Source organism: Limanda limanda, chromosome 12 (assembly GCF_963576545.1).
Source record: "Limanda limanda chromosome 12, fLimLim1.1, whole genome shotgun sequence".
Classification (NCBI taxonomy): Eukaryota; Metazoa; Chordata; class Actinopteri; order Pleuronectiformes; family Pleuronectidae; genus Limanda; species Limanda limanda.
The window spans coordinates 22,102,962-22,130,940 of record NC_083647.1 but is presented as its reverse complement, the minus strand read 5'-3'; the positions used below and the strand labels follow the sequence as shown (position 1 = coordinate 22,130,940).

At 42.4% G+C, this 27,979-nt stretch overlaps 1 protein-coding gene across 2 annotated transcripts; it reads right to left on the bottom strand.

The window, feature by feature from the left end:
* Positions 1 to 3: 3 nt before the first annotated feature.
* On the bottom strand, positions 4 to 27,635 carry map4k5 (mitogen-activated protein kinase kinase kinase kinase 5). Of its 2 annotated transcripts, none has more exons than XM_061083219.1 (33): positions 27,225 to 27,635; positions 26,529 to 26,774; positions 22,635 to 22,692; positions 18,324 to 18,414; positions 17,390 to 17,454; positions 17,249 to 17,304; positions 17,106 to 17,153; positions 16,406 to 16,448; positions 16,227 to 16,299; positions 15,776 to 15,907; positions 15,436 to 15,498; positions 15,269 to 15,350; positions 14,445 to 14,561; positions 13,683 to 13,761; positions 11,200 to 11,258; positions 10,959 to 11,026; positions 9,524 to 9,568; positions 9,393 to 9,438; positions 9,035 to 9,263; positions 8,706 to 8,791; positions 8,241 to 8,282; positions 7,914 to 7,998; positions 7,743 to 7,822; positions 7,141 to 7,201; positions 6,267 to 6,381; positions 5,939 to 5,997; positions 5,105 to 5,208; positions 4,635 to 4,812; positions 4,427 to 4,495; positions 4,229 to 4,321; positions 3,974 to 4,044; positions 2,539 to 2,594; positions 4 to 917 (listed from the first exon to the last, which is right to left on the bottom strand). In XM_061083219.1, exons 2-33 carry the CDS (start codon positions 26,634 to 26,636, stop codon positions 830 to 832), a joined length of 2,649 nt encoding a protein of 882 aa, XP_060939202.1. In that variant the 5' UTR covers positions 26,637 to 26,774; positions 27,225 to 27,635; the 3' UTR covers positions 4 to 829. The 2 variants fall into 2 exon arrangements, with proteins under 2 accessions (XP_060939202.1, XP_060939203.1); XM_061083220.1 differs by having other exon boundaries at positions 9,035 to 9,245.
* Positions 27,636 to 27,979: the final 344 nt, after the last annotated feature.

The following is a 27,979-nucleotide window of genomic DNA, read 5'->3' as shown; positions in this document are numbered from 1 at the left end:
GGGTTCTTGTTAAAAACAGCGTTTTTTATTACAAAAACAGCATACATCGAACAGCTCGCGAAGGGAATGGACAGATGTTAACAAAACCTAGCATCGTCCCTCATTTTGTCATTTTTATTTTAAATTAAAAAAAATGTACAAAAGTGCTTACATGGTGCAAATAATGAGAATTAAAAGGTCTATAAAAGAGAGGAGGGTAAAGGGGGAAAAATAACACATGTACATTATGTCCACTTTCTAAAAAAAAAAATAATGCAGCAGAGCAGGAGAGATAAAGCGGCTTTATTACACAGCGGTAGAAAATAACCGGAAGCTGCTCGGGAACTAGGTAGTTAATCCTCACACGGTCTGTCAATCACACACATCACTGAACATGAGGTTAATAAATATTGCTTAAATAACCCACATGGCTCATGAGGTTCTGTTAAAACTGGTCAATTAGTTTGACTAGGAAGTTGTAAAAATCTCTCCTTGAGCAGTGATCATGTGACACGTTACAGACGTTAACAGCAAGAATCTCCAATCGTTTTAATACAATCACAAAAATCCTTGTGAATTTTTTTTATCATGGCACTTGTTTCTCATTCTCTAGATGACCTGTCAGTCCACAGTACAGATGAGTAAGGAAAAATAACAACGGGTTTGTGTTCAGAACAGTTTTTCTCGGGGGAGCTACAGTTGCTGGTGTAAGGCTGCTCGTGGGTCCAGTCGGAAGAAGCTCCGCCCCCTTTTCACTGACCTGCCGATCCCCACCATCAGTAACAAAAGATTCTCCCAAAACTGAGGCATCTTATTCTCTTCTAAGACCTGTCCAGTCCGCGTTGACGGATCAGTAACTGTTCTCGTGACCTGCTAGGATGTAGAGGTTGCTCAGGGCCGTGGGGTTGTCGGTGGGTCGGCTCTCCAGAACCACCACCCTGCAAAACACACACCAGGAGCAGAGGATTAGACGGAGGAGTTGTGGCACCGGCATGGAAGAGATAGTCTGAAGAACCCTCGTAAAGGAGACATATGATGTTGTTTTGAGAGTGTAACAGTTAAAAAGCTGAAAGTCTGAGGTAAAGGGAGCTCCTTTCCCAAAAGAAAACACTGAGGCGTTGAAGATCAGCAGTTTTCAAAACCATGTCAGAGCTTTTTAGATCCTTGAATCATTTGTTCTACCTACAGGGAGCCACTGGTTTGAAAATGAACGTGAACACCTTGTTTTTGCATAAAGGTAGAAAGTTTAAAAAAGACTGAACTCTTTTTTACGTTTTATAGTTATGAAGATTTAAAGATTTCAGTGAACAAAATGCAACATCACATCTCTCTCTCGGACAAACACCTTTACAAATCGTCAACATTCTGAAGTCAGTTGGTGAATGTCGACCACCATGAGCCTGTTGAAAGGTTGAGTTTGTGGTTTGGCTGATTAAAAGGAAAGTTGCTCTAATTGATCTGCTTTGGGACCAGCAGCATCGTGTTAATGGGACCAGTTTGGCAAAGTTACTGGTTAAACGGCACGTTCACTGACAGGCTGATGACAGCAGCGGCGGCGTCTTGAGATGCCATCGGTCTGCTGGTGGTGACAGCTGAGCAGAGAAGCTAAAGTCACTACTGTCTGTTCCATCAGATGAAATTACAGAGGCACGGAGGGACACTCACACCAGACTGGCAGTGCCTGGGCAGCAGTGAATAAATCATGGGAGAAGGGAGAGGGAGGGGGGGGCTGGGCAGAGAGGACTCGCTCCATCAGGAGTCATCATCCGACTGAGTGACTGTGGGAGAGGAGCTGACCTGAGATCTGTACGAGGGTTAAATCAAACTCTGCTCAGTCTACAGATGAGATGATTCATCGATAAGCAGAAGAAGAGCAGTTAGTGTTGAAACTTACGTGTTCATGGTCGGTAAATAGTTTTCAAACAAACATTATTTGGTTCCAGTTTTTAAAATGTGACCCAGCAGGTTTTATTTTTTTGTTTCCAACCCGAGCTCGATGCTTTTGCTGATTACAGGCACGAGAAAAGCTAAACCAATGCATTGGTTTTTTGTATTTTAGATGTAAATAATTACCTAAACTTGTTACGTGCATCAACTATTAATGGATCAATCCATAGGTCACAAGACTAGTAAATAGATTCATTTATTATGAAAATAATTGTAATTTGGTGTGTGACTGTGACCTTCATGTCACCAGATCCACAGAGAGGAGTATTGGATGATGTCACAGGGTCACTCGGGGACAGCGGGTGTCAGATCGAGAGTAAAATGCATTGAGACGATTAGTTTTGAGCAAGAGGAACATGAAGAGGAGACAGAAACACGTCAGTGGGACGCCAGCGCAGCGAGAGACGTCCCAGCAGCAGGAGGGGAGCTGCTTGTTTGTTGGTTTCCAGGTAATAGGAAAAACAATAAGACCTAAGGGAGGACGGCCATTATCACCAGTGTGTGGGTTCATGGAAATAATTTGGCTGATGATGAACACGAACAGGGATGAGGATTAAAAAAACAAGAAGGGTGAGAATCTGAGCACTAATAAAGAAAGATCTCTGCACCAACCTGTCGGATCCGAGGAGACGGAAAACTCTGCTTGGATCAGAAATCTCCTGCGTCACCTAGGAATAAAATAAAAGACAACAGGTTTAAGTGACACTTGCTTTTTAAATCTTAAGTCGTTAAGTACGTGTGTAAAAGCAAAATGTGAAATATCAAAATACTTCTGTCTGTTTCACAAAAGACGAGTGAATCTTCAGCCCGGGTGAATCCTGACCCAGCGTTTTCTATTTGTCTCTTAATGCTGCTGCTGGGACGAGTGTTTACATTCGGATCACGTCTTGTGACTTCAACAACAAAATGTCAACATGCTATTTAAACAGACGGCAGGTAACTGAGTGCCGTCTCCAGGGACTCGCGGTGACACTGTGTACCGTCCACACAGGCTACCTGCTCCAGTCACAAGATGTAGCCCGACACTTTCCAGGGGAAAAGACAACGGCCCCTTCAAAACACACTCCTCCTATGTGTTGTCATGACATGAAAACTTGTCAACAGATGTGAGATAGTCAGCGGCTGACACCTGCTAGGTGTGAGTCCACGGCCTCGGGGGAGATCTGATCCGTTTGAGTCTAAACGAGAACAAGGTCTCGGGTGTTCGGAGGAGCGCCCACCGAGTCGGGCGCGGATCAATAACCCGGCCCCCTTGAGTGCCTTCGCTTTTCAGAGGAATCATTACGAGACAAAGGCTGAATAATTTAGTGTCGCTTGCTGTTGTGTGACAGGTTTCGTTTATGATTGAGCATGAATTTTGCATTGGCTGCTGACATTTCAAAAATCCTGGCTATGGGAGAACCGTTAAGCCGCGCTGGGCACGGACTCTGAAAACAGAACTCCGGTTTCATCCGAGGACCAGGTCTGACACGGAGAGCTTTCAGAAAGGGAGGCCCCGGCCGCAGTATCACTTTTCATAAAAACAGAATGCTTCACCTCCCCGTGATCTCCTGAACTGTTATTGTGCGGCGGAGCGTGACTCGTGATCAGGTCAACACCAAGTCCCTCCGTGAAAGCTGACAAATGCGTTACCTCGCTCGACACAAAGCCACTTTGTCCGGCTCCACCTGAGGGCTCAGCTGCTGGGATCCCCCCCCCGGCCTGTCGCCATGCACGTGAACAGAGAGCACTCAGGGTCTTTGTGTCCCGAGCCAGAGGTGTTTGTTCACGGGCACAACAAGGTCGCGTGAATTCATGGAGGTGGGACCAATTTCATTTAGAGTTTCTACTCCAGTTGTCAGTGCAAACCTATATATTTATCATTTTGTTTTTAAAATACTCTTCAAAAGTGACGATGGGGGAAATCCAAAATGTCATTGAACTAAAGATAAATGTAGAAATAAACTGAAAGACAGGTTCAGCTTTTAACGATTAAAAATGGAACAGTTACAACCAGTGTTGGTGAATCAAGATTTCACTTAGTTGTAGTGTTTATGTTTTATTTTACCTCATTGGACTTGAAACTCTTTCCCTGCATGCCGTGTTTCCAGAAGGCCAGGACACTGTCCTGAAGGCACACTGTTAAAAGAGAGGAGACAAATTATAACTTTTCTGTGGGTTTGACAACTTTTCATGCTGGGACTCTTTTTCTACACCTGTAAAGTGATGGAACTGACATAAACCTCTCCACTTTCCACATTTCATATTCGTCTATTTCTTTACACAGATCCAAAGTGACATTAGGATTTATCTGGACGCTTACCAACAGATCCAATGCAGAAGTCAAAGCTGAGCTCAGACGCCAGCTTCTTGTTGGACTTCAATCTGCCCTGGAGATTAACAATCTTCAAATTTTCTGCCAAAGAAAATAAGAAAAGTCTGTTAGAATGAACCAATAGAAACTAAATGAGTGTAAAGTGTGTTTGACAGATATAAACTGTTCAGAAGAGATTGTACGTACGGTCCAAACACACCAACACTGTGTCTCTCTCCAGCTGGGTGACGTGGATTGCATCAACCTGCTGATTCGCTGTGGGAAGGAAAAGTATTAGTGACAAATTAGGTTCTCCAACGTCCCAGGTAATGTCAAAACAGTCTAAGTATTGAAGTCCCTATAATCGTTTGTGTATAATCTCTACTCCTAAAGTAAATCTACATGTTTGACTCACTTGTTCCCATCTCTGTGAACCAGGAGGAGCAGGAGTTGAGGTTGATGGTCTCAAAGCGGACCACCTGACCCGGCTCGGTGCCGAGGCTGATGGCCACACACACCAGAGGATACTCCTGCTCCGGCACCACCAGCATCTCAAACACCTTCAGTGGGCTGGGAAGAGGGAAGTCAAAATGCTGCGGCAGGAAGAGAGAACAGACACAGAGGTTAGTGAGAGTGTTTTCCGACCATTAACGAGACTTATTTCATCTTTTATCATAATGCTTGTGATGTTTTGCTACAGGCGCTAGGAGCTACATCAGTTAATTGGTGTTGGGCTTAGAGAAAATTGCTCTGTGGATTTCTGATCATAGTTCCCCTACATGGCTAGACTTCAAAATAAAAACACAGACATGCACTTAGGAGAAACATTGTATGGCAGAGCTGAAAGTTAAATGTTTTCTGATAGACAGGATATGGTGAACTGACCTTGATGAGCATGAACCTCTGCAGGGGCTCGTACCACTGCAACAGGACAATCCCAGACTGCAGCGCTCCACACAGATACTTGTGGCCTGTGTACGGGTTTCTCACTGTGGAAGAGACAAGACATGAGGGACAAGTGGAGCTGGACTGAACTGTGCAGCCAGAACAAAATGGATGTTGGGCGTTTCCAACATTCCCAATACAGATTTGTTCCCTCTGCCATAGAGGTTATGTTTTCATTGGCATTTGATGGTTTGTCTGTGAGCAGCATTACACAAAAAACACCTGGAATGATCAACACTAAGCTTGAGTGTGAGTCAGGGAAGAATCTGTCACATTTCAGGGTGGATCCAGGAATTTGTTTTCACTTTCTTTAACGTTGCATGACGGGGATTTTTTTTTTCTTTTCACAAAGTTCCCAGGTAATAATGATTGATGGAAAAAAACAGGGAATCAAATTTAAGGGGACTGTTGGGTTGTATGCGTTCTACAGAAAAAAAAATACACCTTAATATATAGAGCTTGAATTAAAAAAATAAAACTTTTGCTACATAAAATTGTACAATTACAATGAATTAATTATTAAGCCAATACCATCAAGCCTGTTAACCATTCTATCAGAAGTGCATTGGTTCAAATGACTGGAGCAACTCTAATAAATGAAAAAAATCTTGATTTAATAAAACTTCACACACATTGAAGCATAATAAAGTCTTAAAAGTTTACAGAAAACAACATAAAAGAACACAGGGCTATAAGTAGCTGTTCCTCGTGTAGTGACAGTTTACTACAATGGAAGGGTTAGTAAATAAGTGGTGGGAGGCAAAGGCCACTTACCAATGCAACACTTGTGACAGCCCTTTGTGTCTGGGATCTTAGTCGTCAAGGCAAACCTCCTGAGGAGAGAAAACAGGCAGGTTGTTGTGACCACAGTCTTAAAGGCGCTGATGACGTCTATAATCAGGGAAGTTGGCCGGCACTTCTCCTTTTTCTCTCCCGCCACAAACATTCGTCATGATGGTGGACAGCGAGGCACAAAAACACTGCACAGCATGAGCGGAGCAACGTGCTCGGAGTTAGAGAAGCAGAGTCGTCACCTTATCACAAACGTGACAGAATTCACAGAATTCAATAAATGAGACAAAAGAAGAGCTGAAGATCTCACCTGGGTAAAATTTTGTCTGGGAAGCGATGAGTCTGGAACTGAGCAGCGAGTCCAGGCTTCTTCAGCTGCTCAAACAGCCCGATGAGGTTGTGGGAATACAGCTGGAAGGTTTTCCCTAGAGCAGAACACAGTACATTCAATGAAGAGCTTCATGGGTTAAAAAGCAGCGAGAAGTGAGTTAGAAATCAAAGCCAAGAGATCAAAGATACTCTTTTTTTAATATGACAGACAACGCTATAAACATTTTTGAGGTAAATGATTAATGTTCTCAACAAAATCCTCCATCCCACAAAGCAGCTTTCACGTGTAGAAAGGTTAGATGTGAACAGAAGTAAAAAAAAGTGTCATGATGATGTGAAGCATGATTACCTTCTGATGAAGCCAGTTAGTAGAATATCAAATCAAGCCAGGTGAGAGGAGGATGGACAGTGGCCAAGGGAAGAGGAGAAGAGAACAGAGGCTTAGTATACCAAGGGGCAAACTGCTGAAGGTAAAACCTGAAAGCAGACCTCACACTTTGTAATCCCATCCTCAAGTGTTAAACCGGGGAAAGGTTTGAGCTCTGTTCTCTCTTTGGTTTCGAATGATGGATGATTTGAGTTTCACTCCTCGTACTTTTGTTGCTAGTAAACATTGTGACCTACAAATATCAGTATATTTGCGGTTCTTCAGCAGAGGAACAGGCTGTAAAGTCAGATGCATCACTCGTGAGTCACAGTATTTCTCATAGCAAACAAAAGAAAGTTATTTCAGGGCTGCAGACATGGAGCGGCCGTGTTGCCTTCAGGGGCAGCCAGATAACACGGGACAAAGGAGCGGCAGGCTATGACAGTGGCCGGTGAAGCAGGAGGCTGTTAAAAGGTCCATCACTTACCAGATAAAGACATCAGGTTGTTGTTGATAACATACAGCCATGTGCACTTCCTCGGGAACAGCTGAGGGGATAACAAATATGACAATCACTTTTCAGCTGTGGTTTTCAGCTCTGAATGAGCGGAGCGACATTAATTAGACAATTGTGCGCTCGCTGAACCTCCTGTTAAGTGTCTAATAATGGCTTAGCAACCATGACAAAGAACAGCAGGTCTGCTTCAGATTTAAACACATGTTGAAGAAGCAAACATGGGACTCTAATTAGAGGGATACAAAAAGAAGATTTAAGAGTATGGAATGGATCCAATAACTACCGCATCTATTTTATTATTGGGACACACGAAATAGCCGACAGTCTAACGTACTAAGCTAGCTATCATTACACTGCTAAAAAGAAGTATGCGTTAAAATAAAATCCACAACACACACCAGGTTCACCAGCTGCCTTTTCTTTCGTATTAACGTGATTTGATTGGTTGGTGGCCTCAGTATTCTTTTAAACAGGATCTGATTGGCTGTAACTCAGCTTTGCAAGACCTCCCCCCATTCAAAGTGAATAAGCTTTTCTGTTGAAACCTTCAAATTGAATGCATTTGCCGTTACCTGCTCCATTGTAGCTTCATGGAGCTCGTTAAGATTCAGCGTATAGATTCCATCCTCTGTCCCAAAGATGAGGTACTGATCTAGAAGGAAAAACAAATTGTTGGCTTTAATAAAACATGTTAATTATGTGTGTTTGTGTTTGTGTGTGGTGTTTGGGGATCGAAGCTGTACCTTTGGTGTCTGGATGAATCCATGATGTGGCACAGTTGATTTTCAGCGGGCAACCATCAAACACTTTAGAGAAGCAGGCTCCCATCTGCATTGAAAAAGCAAAACAGGCAGTTTCTGGATCAGTGAAGCGCTACAACGTCAGCCAAGGTTTAATAAGCTGGAGCCGAGCGGAGCAGAGGCAACCACAAAGCTGAAAGCTCTGCGGACCCCAAATATCTGAAGAATGTACAGCAGCATTTCAGACAACAGATTAATAACAGTGCCCGTGAATCCACGTCAGCAGCGAAGAGCAAAGAGTGTGAGCGACAGTGCAGATGATTTACTCACCAGTACTTTAGGAGTGGGTGGCAGTCCGTTGATGGCTGGTTTCTGAGGAGGAGCAGAGGAAACATAAAAAACAAGACAGTGTAGATGCAGAACCGATAAAGCAACAATGACTTTAAATGTCGCTGCCTGATTTAGTTTCAGCCTCAACAAGGATCCAGAACAATGTGGACTGTTATTTTGTGTGTGTTCTGTCAAAGTCAATTAAATGTTGAGCTGGACTGGACGCCAAAAAGTTCCTCTTTAACCATCCCTGGTTTGGATCTTACAAGGGAAAAACATATTTGAGGTTTCAGCGCAAGATCAGCCATCTCAATTGGAAACTCTCCACATCTAAAATATAGGTTCTAAAACCACTGATTACATTTTCATCTTAAAACCCAATGAAAATAAAAGTGAGAAGTGTGGCGATCTTGATAGAAATCCAGAATGTAACATGATATATTAGTGAAAGGTCATTAAACTCACAGGGAATTCCTTCTTCTCTTTCCGATGCTGCTGGTTGGGTGGAGGCTGGGGACTGCCTCCATTCACGCTGCCGTCCGAGTCATTATCTGTCAGAGAGACGGTGAACGGATAATTAGATTTGTATCATAACTACTAATCACACACACAGAATCTATGTTCAAGATCACATACATTTACATGAGGCTTTCTTACCTTTACATTCAGGTTTAATGAGAGCTTGTAAAAAATAGAGTAAGTGCTCATTGAGAAACCGACTTTAAGAATGACAGCAGACACCAGACCCAACAGGTTACTGTACATAGGTGTGTATAAATTCAGCCGAGACTCACCAGGATCGGAGGCATGAGACAGGATCCCAGGGCTGCTGACGCTGACAGAGAGAAAATCCTGAGACGAGTTCTCCACCTTGTTTCCCTGCTCAGGTGTGCTCTGTCTGCGAACCGCCTGACTCGGGCCGTTCTCCGAGTTCGGGAACCTCCGCACCGTCAGAGACCTCTCCTCGTTGAGACCGATCTCCTCCGACGAACTGTTGAGCCGGGGCTGGGGATGAGGGGCAGACTGAAAATAGTTTGATCTTCATTCAAAGCCCTTCGCAACACATACACTTTGAATTTGTATACTATGGACTAGCAGTGTAGAACTGGATGAATGTGAATAGTAACTTTTTGAAATAGTTTTAGTCATCACCTTTGGGGGCAGAGGAGGAGGAGGAAGTCCAGGCTTGAGAGTTGACCTGAAATAGAAGTGTTTTCAGAAAAACTACAAAAGGAATATTTGTGCGTTTATGATGACATTTGAAATCTATTACTGTCACTCACAGCTCTACTTCTTCAAATGCGTCTTCAAGATGGGCCATGTGTCCCCTGCAGGAAACAAAGGAATCAGTGTGGAACATAAGAGCAATCAGAGCTCAGGAGGAGGGACGTAAATGGAGCAAATGTTCATGTGAAATCCCTCCTTGGACATAAAGTGAGCATGAGGCGAAGGAGAAACATGGAGGTGGAATGTGCGGGATCCACTTTGCTCTGGAAACCACAAAAATGTATACATTTCTGAAGCTATTTTAATAGTTTTGTTTGTCTTAGTACAAAACCTTCAAACAGGTCCATCATCACTTTCCTTATTGACTTTGACATTAGCTTAAAATAACACATGGACCAAAACCAAGGCCTGCAGACAACTTTCAGAAGGTTAAATAAAAGCTGTCACGTTAATCAGTAATCCATGAAATTAGCTTTAAAGCTCAGTGACCCAACTTTAACTAAGTTCTCTGAAAGGTGATGTAAGTATTTAGAAACCTTTTCTTTTAAACTATTGGGAATAAAAGTGCAGGCTTGTGTGTTTGTTAAGGGTTGAATCTTCACAAACAGGCAGATTTTATTAGTATTTTCCAGCCTTTTTCTACATCACACTTCCCTACCGACCTCAGATTCATGCGTGCAGCAGTTTGTACAGTTTGGATCGAGAGTTAAGATCACAAATGGTAAACGGAGAGTTGTCAGGGTGGGTGATTTGAGAGGATGGATGCTAAAGCTCACTGCAAACATGGTGATGACCAAGCGAGGGGTAGGGTGGATGGCTTACAGCACTACAACACACGCAGTGTTAGTGTTACCGTTGGAACAACTCATCCTCAACGCTTTCGAGAAGGCTTCTTGGAGGGACAAGACGAGAGAGAGAGAGAAGACCGACAGCCGAACGAGGACAGAGAGAAGTGGGGGGGAGAAAAAAAAAACAGTCAAAAGCACATGGACAAGTGAGCAAGAGTTTAACCTCTTAAAGGCCACGGTGACATTTCACAGTGCAGGTGTGGGAGAGGGAGTTCATGCACAGACACAGGTTAGCTCCACTGAGTGAGCAGGTTAATGTGAGACACAGGGAGGAGGGTCCACGGGAAAATGTATTTTCAATCAGTGGATGTTAGTTTACAGAAGATAGAGGAAGACAATGTGACGACTAACATGCCTCCGCGGTCTTTCTATCTCTCATAAACTAGATTCAACACCATCCATTGGTGAGAATCCTTGAAATATGTGTTTCCAAAGAAGTGGAATAAATACAGACACAAAACATGAACCTTGCATTTGTTTTTGGTTTCTGGAGAAAATCCCAAGAGAAGCATCCATCAGATAAATAACCCAGGTGAAGAGGGCAAGTGAGGGTAAGTGAGAGAGAGCAGGAGAGAGAGAGAGAGAGAGCGAGAGCAGGGGGTAAATAGGAGCAGTTCCCATGACAACAGTTTCCATGGCTCACCTGGTTGTTTTTCCTCCCTCTGCAAAGGGACTCCAGGGGGAAGGGAAGTCATTATCTTTACACACATCCTGTGGAAAGGCACACATGTACAAAAATAGAATTAGTAAATACCTGCATTCTTTAATTAAGGGGTATATATATTTTTCTTTTTGAACAATCGCATAAAACTTGACTGATGACAAACATAAACACAAAATTGCACTTTTATACTAGTATTGATTTAACTGAATGTAATTATCACCATTTCAGAGTGAGCCTCCGTTTCCTTCCGGAGTGGAGGTTCAAACTGGACCTTGTCGACTGTGAAAGACAAAAATTGTGGTCAGTCTTGTTTGATGTTGTGTTGTTTTTTTTTTACACACATCTTTGGCACTAGAGGGCATCAGAACCCAACACTTCAAGACACACAAAGCCTTTGGGAGCAGTACCAGGAACCTTGGAAAACACTTATATAAAATCCTGAGTAAGAATTAAGCAAAAGCAGATCAACGGCTTCCATTGCAACACACCTGTCAAAACACCACAAGGACCTTTCATTGATTAATTGAGCTGCTATGCAAGTGTTTGGTCTGCAGCCTGAAGACGAGTCAATCACCAAAGACAAACACAGATTACAACTGACACTGACCAGGTCCGAAATATTAGTAAAAACGACAAAGAATTGCAAATAAATAACGGAGCAGATTCGTCTTGGTTTATGTTTGAGGTCAGATTCTGTCAAACAGTGGATCCCACAGAGGAGACGGGTGTCGTGTCCAGTGTAAACATGACGTGATCCTGCTGCAGCCACGTAAGAGCGGAAGAAATCCACCGACCTGCCAATAAACTCTCCCACATAATCAGCTTCTCATTAACAAAGAAACTTTTTATCCGAGAATTCAAACCCTCTTTTTCCGGGGGGGGATTTCTGCTTGAGGTATGTTGATACTGTGGCCGCGCTGAAGTATTTAAAACACAGATAACAGTGAATGGGTGAGTCACAGACGGAACTACGAAGCCAACCTTCAGCAAAACATTTGAGACGATGAGGAATTACGTGGAGCCCAACTTGGCTTCCTTGTTAGGTCTTATTAGTCGTCTCAGTGCAATTTGACCACAAACAGTCTGACAAGAACTAAGGCCGTGTTAAGAGCTGGTGTTAACGTCCGTTCTCAGAGATCTGATCACACGTGGTCAGTGCTAAGTACGTGTGTTTACACCTGGCATTAATGCATCCTGAATGTGTCTGTGACTAATGAGGTCACCTCACTGCTCCTTCTGCAAATAACCTTGGGTGTCGTCTGCGTTCACAAAGACCAAATGATGTTGTTTTACCCAGTCTGCGTTTTCAGAATGAGTCTGATGACAATGTTTGTGTGTGTTTATCGGTGTGTGTCTGTGTATCAGCGTAAGAGAGAGAGAGAAAGAGAGTAAGCAGTGTCAGGAGGAGGTGAATGAATCACCTCTGAATGTGATCAGACACATTGACGACGCATTTAGCTGCTTTCACACTTTGTCTTATCGGGTCTAGCCAGGTCCTGTACAGGTTCAGATCCAGGTTTTATAAAGGACCTGTTCTTTTCTCGTAGGGCCCTGGTCTGTATCACACGATGTGTAATAACCGATTGGACGGGAGAAGACCTGGTCCCGGGTCTGACAGCCCTGATAAAAGCATGTGCTTGTTTCTCAGTTCGGCAGGCTGAGTTTGAATGGAACAATTCTGCGTATTTTCTGGTTTTCTCTGAACCCATGAGGAACTCTAGTTCACACCTGTGCTTAGCGCTGACCACTTGTGATCCGATCACTCCGGATGGATGTAAATACCAGGTCTGATCTATGATGTCACAATGACCAAGTTATTCCACCTTATGCAAGCTAAAGCCACAGTAAGCAGCTACCACATGCACAGGGGCTCTTATTAGTACCACTCAAAAACACTTAGTTCTGTTTTCTGCTACATTGCTCAGGAAGTGGTAGGAGGGAGCTGGGGATTCATACAAACACACACCGTCTCACTACACTGTCACTAACCTTCGTCCCCCCTGTGTCCCCCAGTGAAGCTAGGACTTGAGCATGGCCCTCCTTGGTGTGTCCCATTGTTTGCTTCATGTAGGAGGGAAAGTCAGACGTAATTGTGAGATATAAAGATGAAACCACACAGGAAGAACATGTGGCTCAAACGATCACAGCACAAACAAGCACAGAACACAAGGAAGCAGAGGACGGGTAACTGGAAATACGAATAATAAGGACGCAGCTCACCACTGGAATGTTACTACAGCGACCTTACATGACATGACACGACACAGCTTCCAAACAACAACTGAAGACAACACAAACACACAACAACTTCCCTGAAGGGTTGGCAATTATTGATTATAAATTTGAAGCTGCATCCTCTGCCAAATTCAGAACCGACAACAGAAAAAACTAATTCCTCCGGAAACCTCAAGTCACCCTTCAGACAAGCTATTTCACATGATTTATTAAGGTAAAAGATGAGGGGCGGTTACTTGCTACTGTAAAACAACATGTCTACCAAATCCACTTTCTCTTCCGTGAATCCCCGGGCTATTTTCACACACACACTACCACATGCTGTGTTCTGGACAAGTGCCAGTTAGTGCAGCAGGATTAGTGGGATGACCCTCAGACAAGCCGCCGGGGGGGGGGACTGACACACTGACCAGCGACAGGACGGATTCACCAGAGTGGGGGTTGGTGGTGATCTTTGTGTTCACTTACAGTCGATCTCTGAGCGCGTCCTCTCGGCTCGGGCTTGTTTATTGGTGGAGCGGATGGTGTGTCTGACGGCAGAGAGGGGCTGAAACAAAGAGTGGAGATAAGGAAGTAGGTTTTAACAGCAGCAGCAGCAGCACTCGACAAAACTGTTGCAAAGTTGTGTGAAATAATTAACAATGACGCTGCACAGCCTTGAGTCATCTGGCAGAAACATGACATACGACACACATCTTTGGAAAGAACCTGGTGACTCCATTTCCGAAACCTGCACGCCAAGATAAATGCCGATCTGAGAGCGGGTTTCTGAGCTGTGTCTTGTGCATTGTCACATTATTATGCATCCCAGAGGCTGTTTGTTTGCACCAAGCTCAATCGCATGCAGTCAATAGCCTTTGGGGCGTTTTTCATTCATCGGGGCCAAGACAGTGCTACTGCTGTCAGGCTGAGAAAAGCACAATGGTCTCTTAAAAGGCAGTGGTACCACCTCCTTGGCTGCCACACACATGTCGTGCAGAGTCCCGTTGGAATAATAATATTGAAGGAGCAAATGGTAATGGTATTTTTAACCATTTTAATGTGTGATTATGACACCGATTATATATTTAAATCACTTTCTTTTACTTGCTTCTGTTTTTAAGGCTGTTGTTTTTGAAAGTGCTATTATTTTCAGTCAATACATTTCTTATTCCCAGATAGGTTTGTATATACAGTGTTCTTGGAGTTAGGGCATTATTGTGAAGTATGTGTGATGGAATTCGACTTTACCTCCAGGTCATCATCGTCCACCTCACTGTAAGGCTGATGGTTGTCTGGGTTGTTCATCCTGTCAAGGAGATCGACAGCCACCCTCCTCGTCAAACCCGTCTGTCCCACAAACACGTGCTGCAAGACACAAGACAGGGTTATGCCAAACTGATGAAGAATTTGTTTGCGTCCCTGAAACACGAGATCAATGAAACTAGAAGTAGAACCATAACCTCACTGCAGAAAGAGAGAGTCATAATCTACAAATTAATTCAAACTGTCTGCTTCAGGTGCCAGGATCATTAGGATGGGACTGTCCTCCAGGACACACACTGGGCTCATGACAATTGAAAACTATCTTTTCACAAATCTGTATTTACAGTTTGACTGACACCTGAAAATTTAAAACAGGTGTTGACTGAACTACTTCCTCGGAAATAAACTGAAGCCCTTCAAATGCAATATAATTAAAAAGCTTCGATAAATACCAAGGAATGAAGTAATAAATTGAAAGACTAAACTTTGACTGGTGTCTGAACGCAAGCCAAACTGCTGGAAACTGAGCCAAACCACACAGAAGCTCTTTGAGCCAAACTGAGACACTGCTAGATTTAGTGGGAATGAAAACTTCCATATGTGCCTGAGGCTTTTAGAATTTACAAAATGGTAATTGTTCAACAAGCAAAATAAACAGAATCCTAGCAGCAACTACAAGAATAATCTACTTGAAGGAATGAACACACAGCCGAGAGTTTTCTAACATTTACTACTTTGAAGGTTCCTCTCCAAAGCTGCAAAACATTTGGTTTTGAACGTTTCAACATCAAGACAATAAGATTTATTACCGATAGAAGCTTCTCCGCTGTGGGCCTCTTCTTCGGGTTCTTTGTCAGAGACACTTTGACAAAGTTATGGAAGGCAGTGGACCTGGGGGAGATAGTTTAGTTTTAATCCAGTTCTCATCACTGCCAATCTTCTAAAGCCAAAGTAAAGTGTAGTCTGGTACACTCACCATTTGTTTTTGTCTTTTAGTTTGGGCGGCTGGAAGCTACTCTTTGACATCAGAAATAAGGCCCTATGGAAGACAAAGAAACTCATAAGTTGTGGTTTGGACCGAATGAAAGAGGCAGATATACTTGTAAATAACAGGCTAACCAAAAGTTAAAGAATGGAAATGCCTGCGCCTTCTTCTTCTAAAAATAAACTGTATCTTGAATGAAACAGGATGAGCATTCAAGTAATCAAAAGGCATGATGAAACATTCGAAGAACACAAAAGCAGGAAGCAGCCTAAGAATCATTTGAGGAAGCTCTGACCGATCACTTTTGAGGAAAGTAAAAAAAAAAACACACCTCATCGGGTGGAGGTCGAACATCGGGGGCTGCAGCTCGGCCAGCTCTATGGACGTGATGCCGACGGCCCAGATATCACACAGCTGGTTGTAGCCACCGTTCTTCTCCACTGCCGCTACTTCTGGAGCCATCCTGGATAAATATAGTGAAAGAATTCAAGACGAAAGATTGCTGAAGGAGGCTTCCTTGAAGTAAAGACCAAAACTGATATTTAAAATGTGATACTGTGTTTGGAGGAAAACTGTTTGGTCTGTCTACCCTGGACTGTGTGTTAGAGGTCAGGGTCAGTGACAGTAAGAATCCAGTCTGTCTCAAAAACAAGCTGCTGTGGGAATTTGAACTTTCACCTTTCAGCTGAAGCTTCTGCCTAACTGTGACAAACTGTATTCTGCTGGTGTTACAAACAGAAGACAGACCTGATCGAAGGTATCCATGAGGGAGACACACTCACCAGTAAGGTGTTCCAATGAAGGACTTTCTTTTGGCAATGGTGGCTGTTATTTTGGCTGCAACTCCAAAGTCAGCTGTAACAAGGACAGGCGGCATTTCACGTTATGTAATCCACATGTAACTCAAAGCTACGGGGTTGTTCTGTTTCCTTGAGAATCAGGATGTTAAACTGCAACTTACCCAACTTCACATCTCCGTTGTCTGACAGAAGGATGTTGGCACCCTGTTAAAAAGTCCAATAAATGAGTTTTAATTTTTGAGAGATAAAATGCATGGTCTAAAATACTCAGTGTGTTTCAAAACTGGTTCATGACAATCATGTGTTGGGTTTTTTCAGTAACATCTGGAATCTGAAACTGGTGTGATCTCTGACTGATCTGTAGAGTTACACCCGTACCACAGCATTCTGACTGACCCACTGACGGTGTTTTTGCTGGTTGTGACTGACAGTCTCTCGGGTGGCATCCTGCGGTGAGAGTAGAGGAAACAGGAAGTGGTCGCTCCGTAGAGCTGACTAAAGATAATAGATCCAGCCCTGACCTCCTGTGATAGCGCACGAGGCCGAGGCTCCAGCCTGTGTATATGCACCAAGTGTGATCGGCTCAACCGCAGAACTACAGAAAGTAACACCATCGCTCGCACCCTTCCTGTGACTTCAGTTTGCACTGCTGCAACGCTGCCAAATCACACGCCTCTAATCTGGACCGTTGAAGAGCAACTGTATTGTTAGTCTCACTCGTCTTCCTTTAATTGTTTTTTTACATATTTCTCTCGAATATTTTGACGTTTAGAATTATGTTGTTGGAGCTGGTATGAGGCAAAGTGTGTTTGGCACAATATAGAGGAAATGTCCTTTGAAATCTTAAAAAACATAAAATACCTTGATGTCCCGGTGCATCTTGCCCTTGCTGTGCAGATATCCTAGACCCTGTAAACAAAACAAAAAATGCATTCAGTGTAAATTAAATTGAGATTTAAAACTTTGAAATACTAATTTGTTATTATTCGGGAAGTAAAAAATACCTGTATGGTCTCTCTGCTGACATATGCTATCTGAAGCTCTGACAGAGGTCCTGTCACTGCAACAGACAAGCAAGAGATTCATTTTAAACATGAACAGTATTAAAAACCATGTTATGACTTCATCTTAAAATCAAACCTTACCGTGATAAATGTCCTGGAGGGATCCTCCTCCACAGTACTCCATGCATATCCAAAGCTTTTCTCGACTGAAGAAAGCAACAAAAAATAATACATTAGGATCACAGATTTACAAACCGATGAAGTTAAAAAGTTTGTAACAATCATGTGTATGTACCTCGTAAACCAAACACATGTTATTAAAAGGGCAGGGTGGGTAGAAAAATCATGTCAACCCTTTAGAGAAGAATCTAAAAATAAGATTGTTGTAACTGTGTTGAAATGACTGCCAGTGGAAGCTGTGACCTCTGTGAGGTGAAGACACTGTTCACTGCCCCAGTTTCCCAGTCTCCACGGTGCTGATTTTCCAATCTTTTAGCTGGATGTGGAAATCATTTTGGGTCAGGAGGAAAAATGTCTGAACGGAAACTCAAACTTCCCCGAATATAAACTGCTGGTTCTTCTCAAAGAATAAACTAGATTTATAATAATTAATGCATGGTGGGTTGCTCATTAACGTTTTACAGTAACCCTTTCTTTCTCTATGTGGCCAGACTTTATAAGTCCTACCTGCTGGGATAAGACATGCATCTCTCAGGGAAAACAGCCACATGAAACAGATCAGAGGCTCGTATTCCAGTTAAACCTGCTGGATGTCGGAGGCAGCGGTGGGCAGGAGCTGCCCCACTTCCTCTCAGATACCAGCCACAGAACACCGGCTCCGTTTAAACACAAGAGCTGCATCCTGGCACTGCAGGGCCTCGGCGGCACCGGGACACTGAGTCATACTTTCACACACAGGTGTGACTAGGTAATTAAATACATCATGTGAGTTTCAGGCAGCATCTCATTAAATCCTTCAGACACTAACGTATGACTTCCACGAACTGGCAGCAAGGGAAGAGAAAACAGTTAGAATCAAATGACAAAGAAGGATTATTTCGGAGTTGGCTCTTACCAGAGGTAGCTCCCAAAGTAGGCCACAATGTTGTGGTGCATGCATTCCTTCACCATGAAGATTTCCTGCTGTATGATGGAAAAGTCATCGCCTGGAAACAGAGGGAGAAATCACCAATGAGCAAATTGCTGTATTTTTTCATTTTCTGTACAGAGAATTGTTTTAATGCTTAATGAGATATTTTCCATTTAGAAATAAACATCTCACAAGAGGTTTTTGACGACACCACAAAATCATTCATTTTCCAAACTTAAGAAATCCACAGTATCCCGCCCACCCATACACCAATCATGTGTGATTTTTGATTTAGTCGGGCCATAAAGCTGTAGAAAATGATTGAAACTACAAGATAAGTTTTAAATACCGTTACTGATGCTTCAAAATGAACCCTTTCAAACCAGGACACATTTATATGCCACTAAAACTTTAAACTGCTTTGAATGTCTGGCTGAACATTTCAATATTTCCTCTCTATGTAAATACAGCAATTCGCAGACCAGCTATCGACAACAGAAAGAACACCTTGTACTTTTTAAGTTTATGTGGTGTAGGCGCGTATCCAGGCGGCTTTCCAGTTCGGCAAAGCAGTCTAACACATCCGAACCAGTAGGAAGTCAGAAGACAAAAATATGTAAGCCCAGCTGCTCCCAATTGAACCGAGACACGTCCCTGGAATACATTAACAGGAGGTTGAGATCTACGAGACTCTGCCAGCTTCAGCAGTCTATCACCAGGCTGTCATCATAGGCAACTGTCCAGATGAAGCAAATCTAATGGATAAAATCAATCCACACCAAAAATATTGATATCAAAACAGCAGGCTGCACGGTGATTGATGTGGAAATTACTATCAACAAAGACGTCAAGTGTCAATGCTGCTCACTGATGTGTTTCGAAAACAAAGCTCTTATGATGGCTAAATGAAGTTTCACCAGTTTAACAAAAACTGGAATCTTGTTTCGGTATCCTTCTACAGTTTGTTGCTCCAGACAACAAACCAGAAGGCCAGTTCCAAGTGATACAGGGGAAGTTTGGAGGCAAACATGACACATTTTCTAAGTACACAATGTTTGCACCCGGTGAGGCAATTGCGGTACAGCGGTCCTGTTTTTCAGTCTGTCAGTGAGAGGTTGGTCTCTGTCACGTGAGAGCCTCTTTCGAGTCTGGTTGAAATGCCAACACGTGCAACGACTACTCAGCTGATAAACAACAAACCGGTACATTTCCATGAGCTGTTAATTAACCAACTTCTAACTCAGAGGAGACGTATTATAATCTGATCCAGGCAAATAATTTTCATCGAGTGTTAATAATTGAAGAGATTAACATGCTCTAATGCGTTGGTTTCTGTGGGGGAGAACTTTGCAGAACTTTTAAACTCACAAAAAAAAGCTATATTACACATTAGAGGAAGGAAAAACTGAAAGAGCACCATACAGTATGTCACCATTAATTATGGAGTAACACCAGACGCCTTGTGCAATGTCATGTTATCAGATATCAGAACGAACTATACCTGCATCCCTAGTGACTACATCACAACATAAAGGATTTCTTTTCAATGGATTCACTGATAGGTTGAGAGAGCAGCTGAATAAAGAAAAGTTGTGAGGTGCAGGTATTAGTCAGTTTGATTCTTCCACAAATAACTTCCCGATATTTGTCATAATAATGATGTAATGAATGTCTTAGTCTTACAAAAGCTAGTTCTTCAACCCCATGATGACAAATGTGAGAAGTATTTCTAGTCTCCGTCTGAGTGTTGGCCACATTACAAAATACTACAAGTAAGTGGTACTGCGGAGGAACTCATTAATTTGGTTACAATTACATATAGCTGTGTCTGTAATTACGGCGTTATTCATTCAGGATTCAACCGCTGTTGATCAGTCATTTTCAAATGTATCTGTTGACAGATAGCAAATGGTACGAGAAGCCACAAAAATTTGAGCGAGTGTAATTTAGGTGACATGCTTCGTCCAACAAACAAAAATATCTTGGTGTGTTGAGCTTGTAGCCACTTCCTCTCAGACTGAGCGCTTCCCTCTGCTCGCTGAACACAACTTTCAGGTTTCAATTCAGTGTGAAGGACATAAGTAAAGGTTAATTCTTGACCAATGTCATGCTGAGACACGTCCAAATGGACTGTAGTTGAATTTCTTAAGGAAATTGCCGGCCGGCTGGTGCCAGCTTCTCAGTGACCACCCCGGAAAAAAAGAAATGAAAATTGTAACTGGCGCAATAAGAACAGAGGTATTGATAGATGAGTTAGTTTGTAAAATAAGTGGCCACTGTAAGTTTCCCTCAATGGTCAGTGAGTGAAGACTGAGTCTGATTTGATCTTCACTGATCATATCATCTCCAGTAGATCAGATTAAGCAGCTCAGCCCCCCCTGGCCCCTGCAGGCAGAGGGCTTCACCACTCCTTTCTCTCCCGGTCGCTTTGCTTCATACCAACGTCACTCCTGGTCAAACCAGTTTGATCTGATGGTCCGCCCAAAGCTGTTTACCTCTAGCACAGAAAGGAGTGACTCGCAAAAGGCAGGGGGAAGAGGAATGAGAATCCTGCTTGAACAAGATCTCCTGGGCTGGGGTAATGCCTGTTTTTATCTCAAGGAAGGATAAAGCAAATATGAAGAGTGCAAATACGAATAGTGCAAATAGAAATGAGTTAATGTGTTTGACAGGGCCATGCTGTAACTTGTGTACATGTGCAGGAACGTGGGATAAATCTATCTTCCCTATAAAAACTTCCAAACTGCTCCAAAGCTGACGTCAGACTAGAGGAGTTTTAAAAACCTCTTGAACATAGATTGGATCACTACGAGAAAATAATGGCTCATCACACACTACATGATATTATTGAGACTATTGCTCCACAGGCAGCAAGACACCACCTTACATCTCTCATGTTGCATCATGGGGAATGGCCTGGACTTCAAGGTTAAATAAATAAAAGTGCTAAACGAGTCTGGATAAGAAAATGGTCAGAGAGACACGGCCAAAACTGGTTCTGTTCTTCACCTGAAATTCTTATTGTCATTTATAATATCTGTTAACACTAGCATGCTAGCTGACGTTAGTTAGCCTCAGAATGTTATCCGTTGCTTGACAGCACCGTCAGATGCTCCGGTCTATCGGTAGCTCTCATTGGCTGTTGTGGTTAATTATTGCGGATCCCTGATGATTCTGCTCGAGAGATTAAAGAAAGGCTCTGTAACCCCTCAGCAGATAATCTCGGTCGGACATCGGAACCCAACAAGGTTGCAGACCAGATTTCTCCTTCGATTCTCTGAGAGACCTGATCTGGGTTAAATCAGCTCGAAATTCATGTAGTCTGAGGAAATGTTTAGTGTTTTTAAACCTTAACTTTACAACCTGTTATTACTTCTCTACTCTTAATTATATTTTACCTATGAATTTAGCAAGAAAACGGCAATAAAAATGTTTCCCTTCTTGAGTCTTTTGGTCTATCTTCTATCTCAGCTAAGCTTCTTGATCTGCTTCTTTTACTCACGTCACGCACACACTCTAATCCCCCCGTGCTCCTATACACCAGCAGAATATGCTCAAGACTCCTATCAGGACACAGTGAAAACGTATTTCAGACCAGTCCTTTGAAATTCACTGATGAAACACAGACACCCGTGGACGACATCATGTGCAAACTTTGGACAGAAACACACCATTAATCCCACATCCTCTCACTTGCAGCCTTCCACCGTCACAGTGACCCGATGAGTGAAAGAGAAAACAAACACAAGTGAATCTCTTCCCTCACTGACTAGTAATCAGCTGAGCTCTGTCTGGTTGCTGCCGGTGGGACAAAGTCCTCCTGGTAATCCCACTAATCTGGATCGTACTAGCTCTGCCACTAGGTCAGCACCGGCACAGACCCCAGAGCAGGGCAGCATCAGAAATGTCCTCTTTCCTCCTGTTCACAATATCATGTCACAATGTGTCCTCGATAGAAGTGGTGGCGATGATTTATATTTTTTAAATGACCCACTTTTTGCTCCAAATTAAATATAGTGCAGGACGAACGCTATATTCAAAGATCCAGGTCATTTCACATGAAAAAGAAAAAGCGTTCTGGGTTTGTCAACACATTAATATTTGCAGTCGTGTTTATTGGCTCCGTGCAACAATATTTTTCAGTGAGTACTTTTTTTTTATGCATTCCATTCAAAACCCCTGGAAAATAACAGACTCGTTTTCCAGACCAGATTTTTCAGCTCTGACGAAAAAAAAAATGAAGCCAGGATTTATTCTCTTGAAACTATGAAAACAGATAAAAATGATCATATTTACCTTGTTCCAACTTTATGATCTTCACAGCAGCAAGTTCTCCGGTTGCTATGTTTCGAGCCTGAAAGACACAACAGCAAAACAAAACTGTTGACTATTATTTCTTTAAATAAAAACTGGTTCATCTGTTAAATAAAAATGCAAAACAATGATTATACTGCTGAAAGAATCACCTAGTTAGTGATAGAAAATTAATGTTCAACAATTCAGTTGTGCAGCCTCACGAACTGTAACTGAGAGTCGTTGCTTTAGTCATTTATCGAGGAATGTCATCACCTCCATCAGGCAAACCACTACATTCTCACATCTGCCATCATTTCCTACAGTTCCCATCAAAAATCAAATCGAAAATCAAAAGTCCTCTTGAACAAACATCCTGCTCAGAGGTCAACAGGTCATCTGTTGGTCAGTAGGAGGCTGGAAAGCATCTGTCAGCAAAACTTTTATATTTCTCTCCTGTCACATGACTTGTGGTATTTTTCAGTCTCTGACTTAGTTATTCTTCTTCATTTATATTATTCTTTCAGTTTCTTCAGTATATTTGTACACTACAAGCTTAACTGTGTAATATTTCACCATGTCAACATCTGAATGCAAAGAAATAAATTTTTAAGAAGCATCCATCCATCCTGTGTGAGATGCCCTTATTCCAAGTAGGTTTCACTTCCAAATCCAGGTCAAGATGGGAGGCTCCATAATCCGTGGGACTGACGTGATGTGACGAGCAGCTAAATCAACCATAAACCATAAAACCCTCCAGCGCCGCCGCCATCTTTCAACACTGGGAATGTTGCTGGTGATTCACACGTATCAACAGAAACCCACTGGGAGCTTAAACTTGTTCTGCAGCTGATACAGTACGTGACAAATAAAAAACTGTCCAGACAAAACCACAAGTCTGCAGAATAGCAAAGTCATTTTCCTGTGTATTTACTATATTATGAAATGTCCATTCAGCTGCGAGATTTCTTAAATGATTATTGTCAGCTGTGGAAGTCTATCTTTAGGTGATGACCAAATGATTGCAAACAATATGAGTCAAGCTTCCTGAATAAGCTCAATTCCATCTCAGAGCTAAACCCCCCAAAAAAGAGGAAGTTTTAATCCGACTGAATACGAGATGCAGCAGCGAAGACGACTTTAACAACCTCAGACGCCTCTGTCTGAGAGGAGGAGAAGTCTGTCCTGTTACAGACGAGATCCGACACAGGATCAATCACCAGGTCAGGCTCAGGGAAAAACAGGTGTGCCTGAAGTCTACGTAAACCTACGCTAACTACAGTGAGGATAGAGGGACTCGATAAATCACATTCACAATAAGGAAGAAAGTCGTTCTTTACACCAAACTTTCCACAACTTCCACTACTAAGTTTGTCCGAGCTGTGAGGTATTAAAAACGACTTAGTTATCAGAGATTTTATCGATAAAGTAAGTAAAAGTGACGACTGTAGGATTCTTTCTTTCCATCGTATTAATACCACACTCACCAAAATTAAAAATATTAAAATTCTACCCAAAATACAGCATTTTAAAAAGGGATATTATAAAAATAATCTAGACTGAGATTCGAGGGCAAAGCACTACTGCACAAATTGAACTATTGTTGCTCTATTTTTCTCTTCATCTGGAAAGATATATATATTTTATTTTGTATTTAAAATTTTTGATATTCTATTTTATTGATATTCTATTTTATTCTTTATTTTATACTATTTCTATTTTGGGTTGAAATTACTGAGCATTGCTTAAAGAGAGCCTGTGACCCAAGTATTTAATTCACAGTGACTGCTTCATGTTATCTCTGTGCATATGACAATAAAAATCTTGAATCTTGAATCACTAATGAAGAAAAATTAATCATTATAAGCAGTTATAACAAAGAGTGGAAAAAAGATGCGACTCCAACATAATTGGAAGCTAGGACACGTTAAAATTCGAATGTGCACGGCAGAGCTAAGGAGGACTTTTCCCAAAGAGGAGTTTCCGCTGTCAGCGTGGTGCCGAACACGCCCCTAGTGAAACGCGTGTTTAGACAGAGCTCTGATCAAATTACAGCGCGCTGCGGCCCTCAGCCTGCGAGCGAGCCGAGAGAGAATACCAGGCGCTGCATTCCACCGGTGGCCTGTCTGGGGGTGTGGGGTGGGGGGGTGGGCTGACCAGAGAGGCTTTGTATGGAGAGGGACCTCGACAGGCTGATTCAACTATCACACACTGGGTCAGATGGGGCATCGGCTTGTGTGTTGGCAGGCGGATAAACAAGAGAAATTCTCAAGCCAAACACGGCTTGTTAACATCCAGTGAGAGCTGGGACCGGCTGGGATGAACTGTCATGTTTCTGTACAGACTTCACAAAAAACTGACTTTATTTCCTGATATCTGATCACGTTTTACTGCAGGATCACGCTGACTGCTTCTCTACGACATATTCCAGTTTCCTCTATTACATAAAGCAGCAGCACCTTTGGATTTCACAAGTATTCGCACTTCTTTCTTTGCAAAGATTGAAAGGTGTAGTTTTAGTTAAGATGTAGTATCACTTCACTCAGGCTCAGGAAATTGCTTCAGTTCACCTTTAAGCATAACAACCAGAAAAACAACATCTGGGTAAATCACAATATCACCTAACTCACAGTTTCCCTAAGAGTCTAAAGTGTTAAATGCCCTTTTTATCCTTTATATTACACTGAATATATCAGAGAAGTGATATATCAGTTAGTTTATTGACTCCAGCTTCTAATCTAGTTATTCAATGACAGTAAACTGAATATATTTGGGTTTTGTTATTATTATATTTACTATTATTATTATATATACTGTTGCTGCCATTATTACTATATACTGCTATTATATTGGTATAATTACTATAATATATAAATATATATTATGTTATATGATATACTATATATACTGTACTATTTTTATATACTGTCTAACAATAACATTACCATCATATCATCAGTACTATTACCATCATCTTGCCACTGCACCTTATCTACATATTTATCTTGTGTTTCTGTTTTTATTCTTTCTACCTCAATATTTTTTATTTTTATTGTATTGTATTGTATTTTATTGTATTCAAATATACCGGCTGCTATGACGACTTAATTTCCCTACGGGGATGAATAAAGTAATCTATCTATCTATCTATCTATCTATCTATCTATCTATCTATCTATCTATCTATCTATCTATCTATCTATCTATCTATCTATCGAAACTGAATATATTTGGGTATTGTGACATAAATTGGAGCAAATACGACATTATGAGAGGTTGTGATTTCAGTAATCTGTAGTTTTAAAGATCACGCAGCCGAATCCCCATCCACTTTCATCCTAGAATGTGCTATCTGCCTGCAGGAGGTTTTTCTGTGGCTTGAAAAGACGACAGGAATGTGTGTCCCTGATTCCACAGCTCCTGTCAAAAGTGTTAAATGCCCTTTTTGTCCTTTATATTACAATGAATATATCAGAGAACTGATAAGTTCATTGACTCCAGCTTCTGAACTAGTTTTTCTATGACACTAAACTGAATATATTTGGGTATTGTGACATAAAGTGGAGCAAATACGACATTATAAGGGGTTGTGATCTAAGTAATCTGCAGTTTTTAAAGAACACGCAGCCGGATCCCTATCCACGGTTCATCCTAGAATGTGCTATCGGCCAGGGGGAGTTGTTTTCTGTGGCTTTGAAAAGACGACAGGAATGTGTGTCCCTGATTCCACAGCTCCTGTCAAACGTGTTCACCACATGTCTCCACGACCCACGAGACAGACAACACTCCGCTTTGCAATCGGGAACTACACAGGCCTCCATCGGTCATGTGGTGGAGAAGCCGAGGCATCTCCGGCTGTAATGACAGGCTGTGGGAACCAGTCGGCCCACACTGTACCTTGTACACGTCTCCATATGTTCCACTTCCCACCCGCTGGATGAGCTCGAAGTCGTGCTGGGGGTTCCTCCTCTGGATCTCACCGCTGGGCCTGGGGAAGATATCCATGGTGGCTTGTAACCAGACGGTCCCTTCACATTGAGTTGGTTCGATCCAATCGGAAAAGGCTAGGTTTTTGGGGGATGTAAGCGAAGTTGTCCCTGGACAGAAGTTTTACTCAGATGGTCCTTCTCCAAGCTGCAGGTCCTGGTGGAGAAACACATGGAAAGGGAGGGGGTGGTGGGGGTTAAACATGAGCCCCCCAGTAATAAAAGTGCAAAAAATGATGCTTGATCAAACGTGACACGTGTTCATTTATGTATTTAAAAAAGTGCTTCTGTAAAAGTGGATATTCTCGCCGGGACCATAACATCTGTCACACGAACAACTGCGGTGTTGGATTTCACTTCAGCCCCAAACCTCCAAAGTTAAGTTGCTTAGGCCTCGAACTCAAACATTAAAACAAGTTAAAAACAAACATCACTAAAACAACATTAATTCAAGATTAACATTAACAAGGAATATGGAGGATCCAGCAAATAGCCACGTCCAGGTCCGGACATATCTCTGGATGTGTGAGCTGAGTTTAGAGGGCTTAGCATCAACTGGGGCTAATGCTAACTAGCTAGCTTAGCTCCTCCGCTGGCTCTTACGTACCTTTAACAGTCCAGGTGAGCGGGTGTCGCATTTTTAAATCCTCCAGCCTCCGGGTCGTTGTTCGATTCTGTGTTGCGGACAAACGGCGTCGAGTGTCCCGCAGGAGTTGAGAGAACCGGGGGCCCCTTTGTTACCGAGGAAACTTCAGCCGCTCCTGTCGCTTCGAGAGCCCGCAAAGAACCACGGCAGCTGAGAGAAGAGCCGCGCCGACATGTCATCTCCTACCCCCCCCCGGCTGGACGGGTTCACGGAAGAGCCCCGGTGGGTGCAGGTCCCGGTTCCGGTCCAGGTGAGAAGTCTGAAGCGAAGCGACGCGTAAACAACGAGAGAAGAAGAAAGTGTTCGAGGAGGAGAAGAAGAAGAGGAAAGCAACAGACTGTCGGTGAGCTGCTGCTGCCTTCAAGAGCGGCTCGGACAAGAGAGGACTGTAGACTGTATAGGACCGTACAGTCTATGTATAGGACGCGATGAGGGGGGGGACAAGAAAAGTGAAAATATTAAGCAAACAGTGAAAGTTACTTTCTATTTCAACAGCAGGATAAAAAAATATGTGTTGTTTTTTTCTGAAAGTTAATGAGAGAGTCAATGTAAACAACTTTAGCAAATCCAAAATTAAAGAAATTCCATTAATTGCTTGTGTTCTCAAACTGTTAATTAGATTATTGTTATTATTTGTTGTCGTTGTTCTATCATTATTTGTTGTTGTTCTTCTTCTTCTCTACATCTTCTTTATAGTTTTTCTTGTTGTTCTTCTT

What these genes read in the sequence shown, in the direction of transcription:
- map4k5 (XM_061083219.1), bottom strand. Translation starts at nt 26,636, where the DNA reads ATGGATATCTTCCCCAGGCCCAGCGGTGAGATCCAGAGGAGGAACCCC. An exon ending in GTCTCATGCCTCCGATCCTG is followed by an intron (nt 8,792 to 9,034) that starts GTGAGTCTCGGC and finishes TCTCTCTGACAG; the next exon opens with ATAATGACTCGGACGGCAGC. An exon ending in CCAGACAAAATTTTACCCAG is followed by an intron (nt 5,998 to 6,266) that starts GTGAGATCTTCA and finishes TTCTCTCCTCAG; the next exon opens with GAGGTTTGCCTTGACGACTA.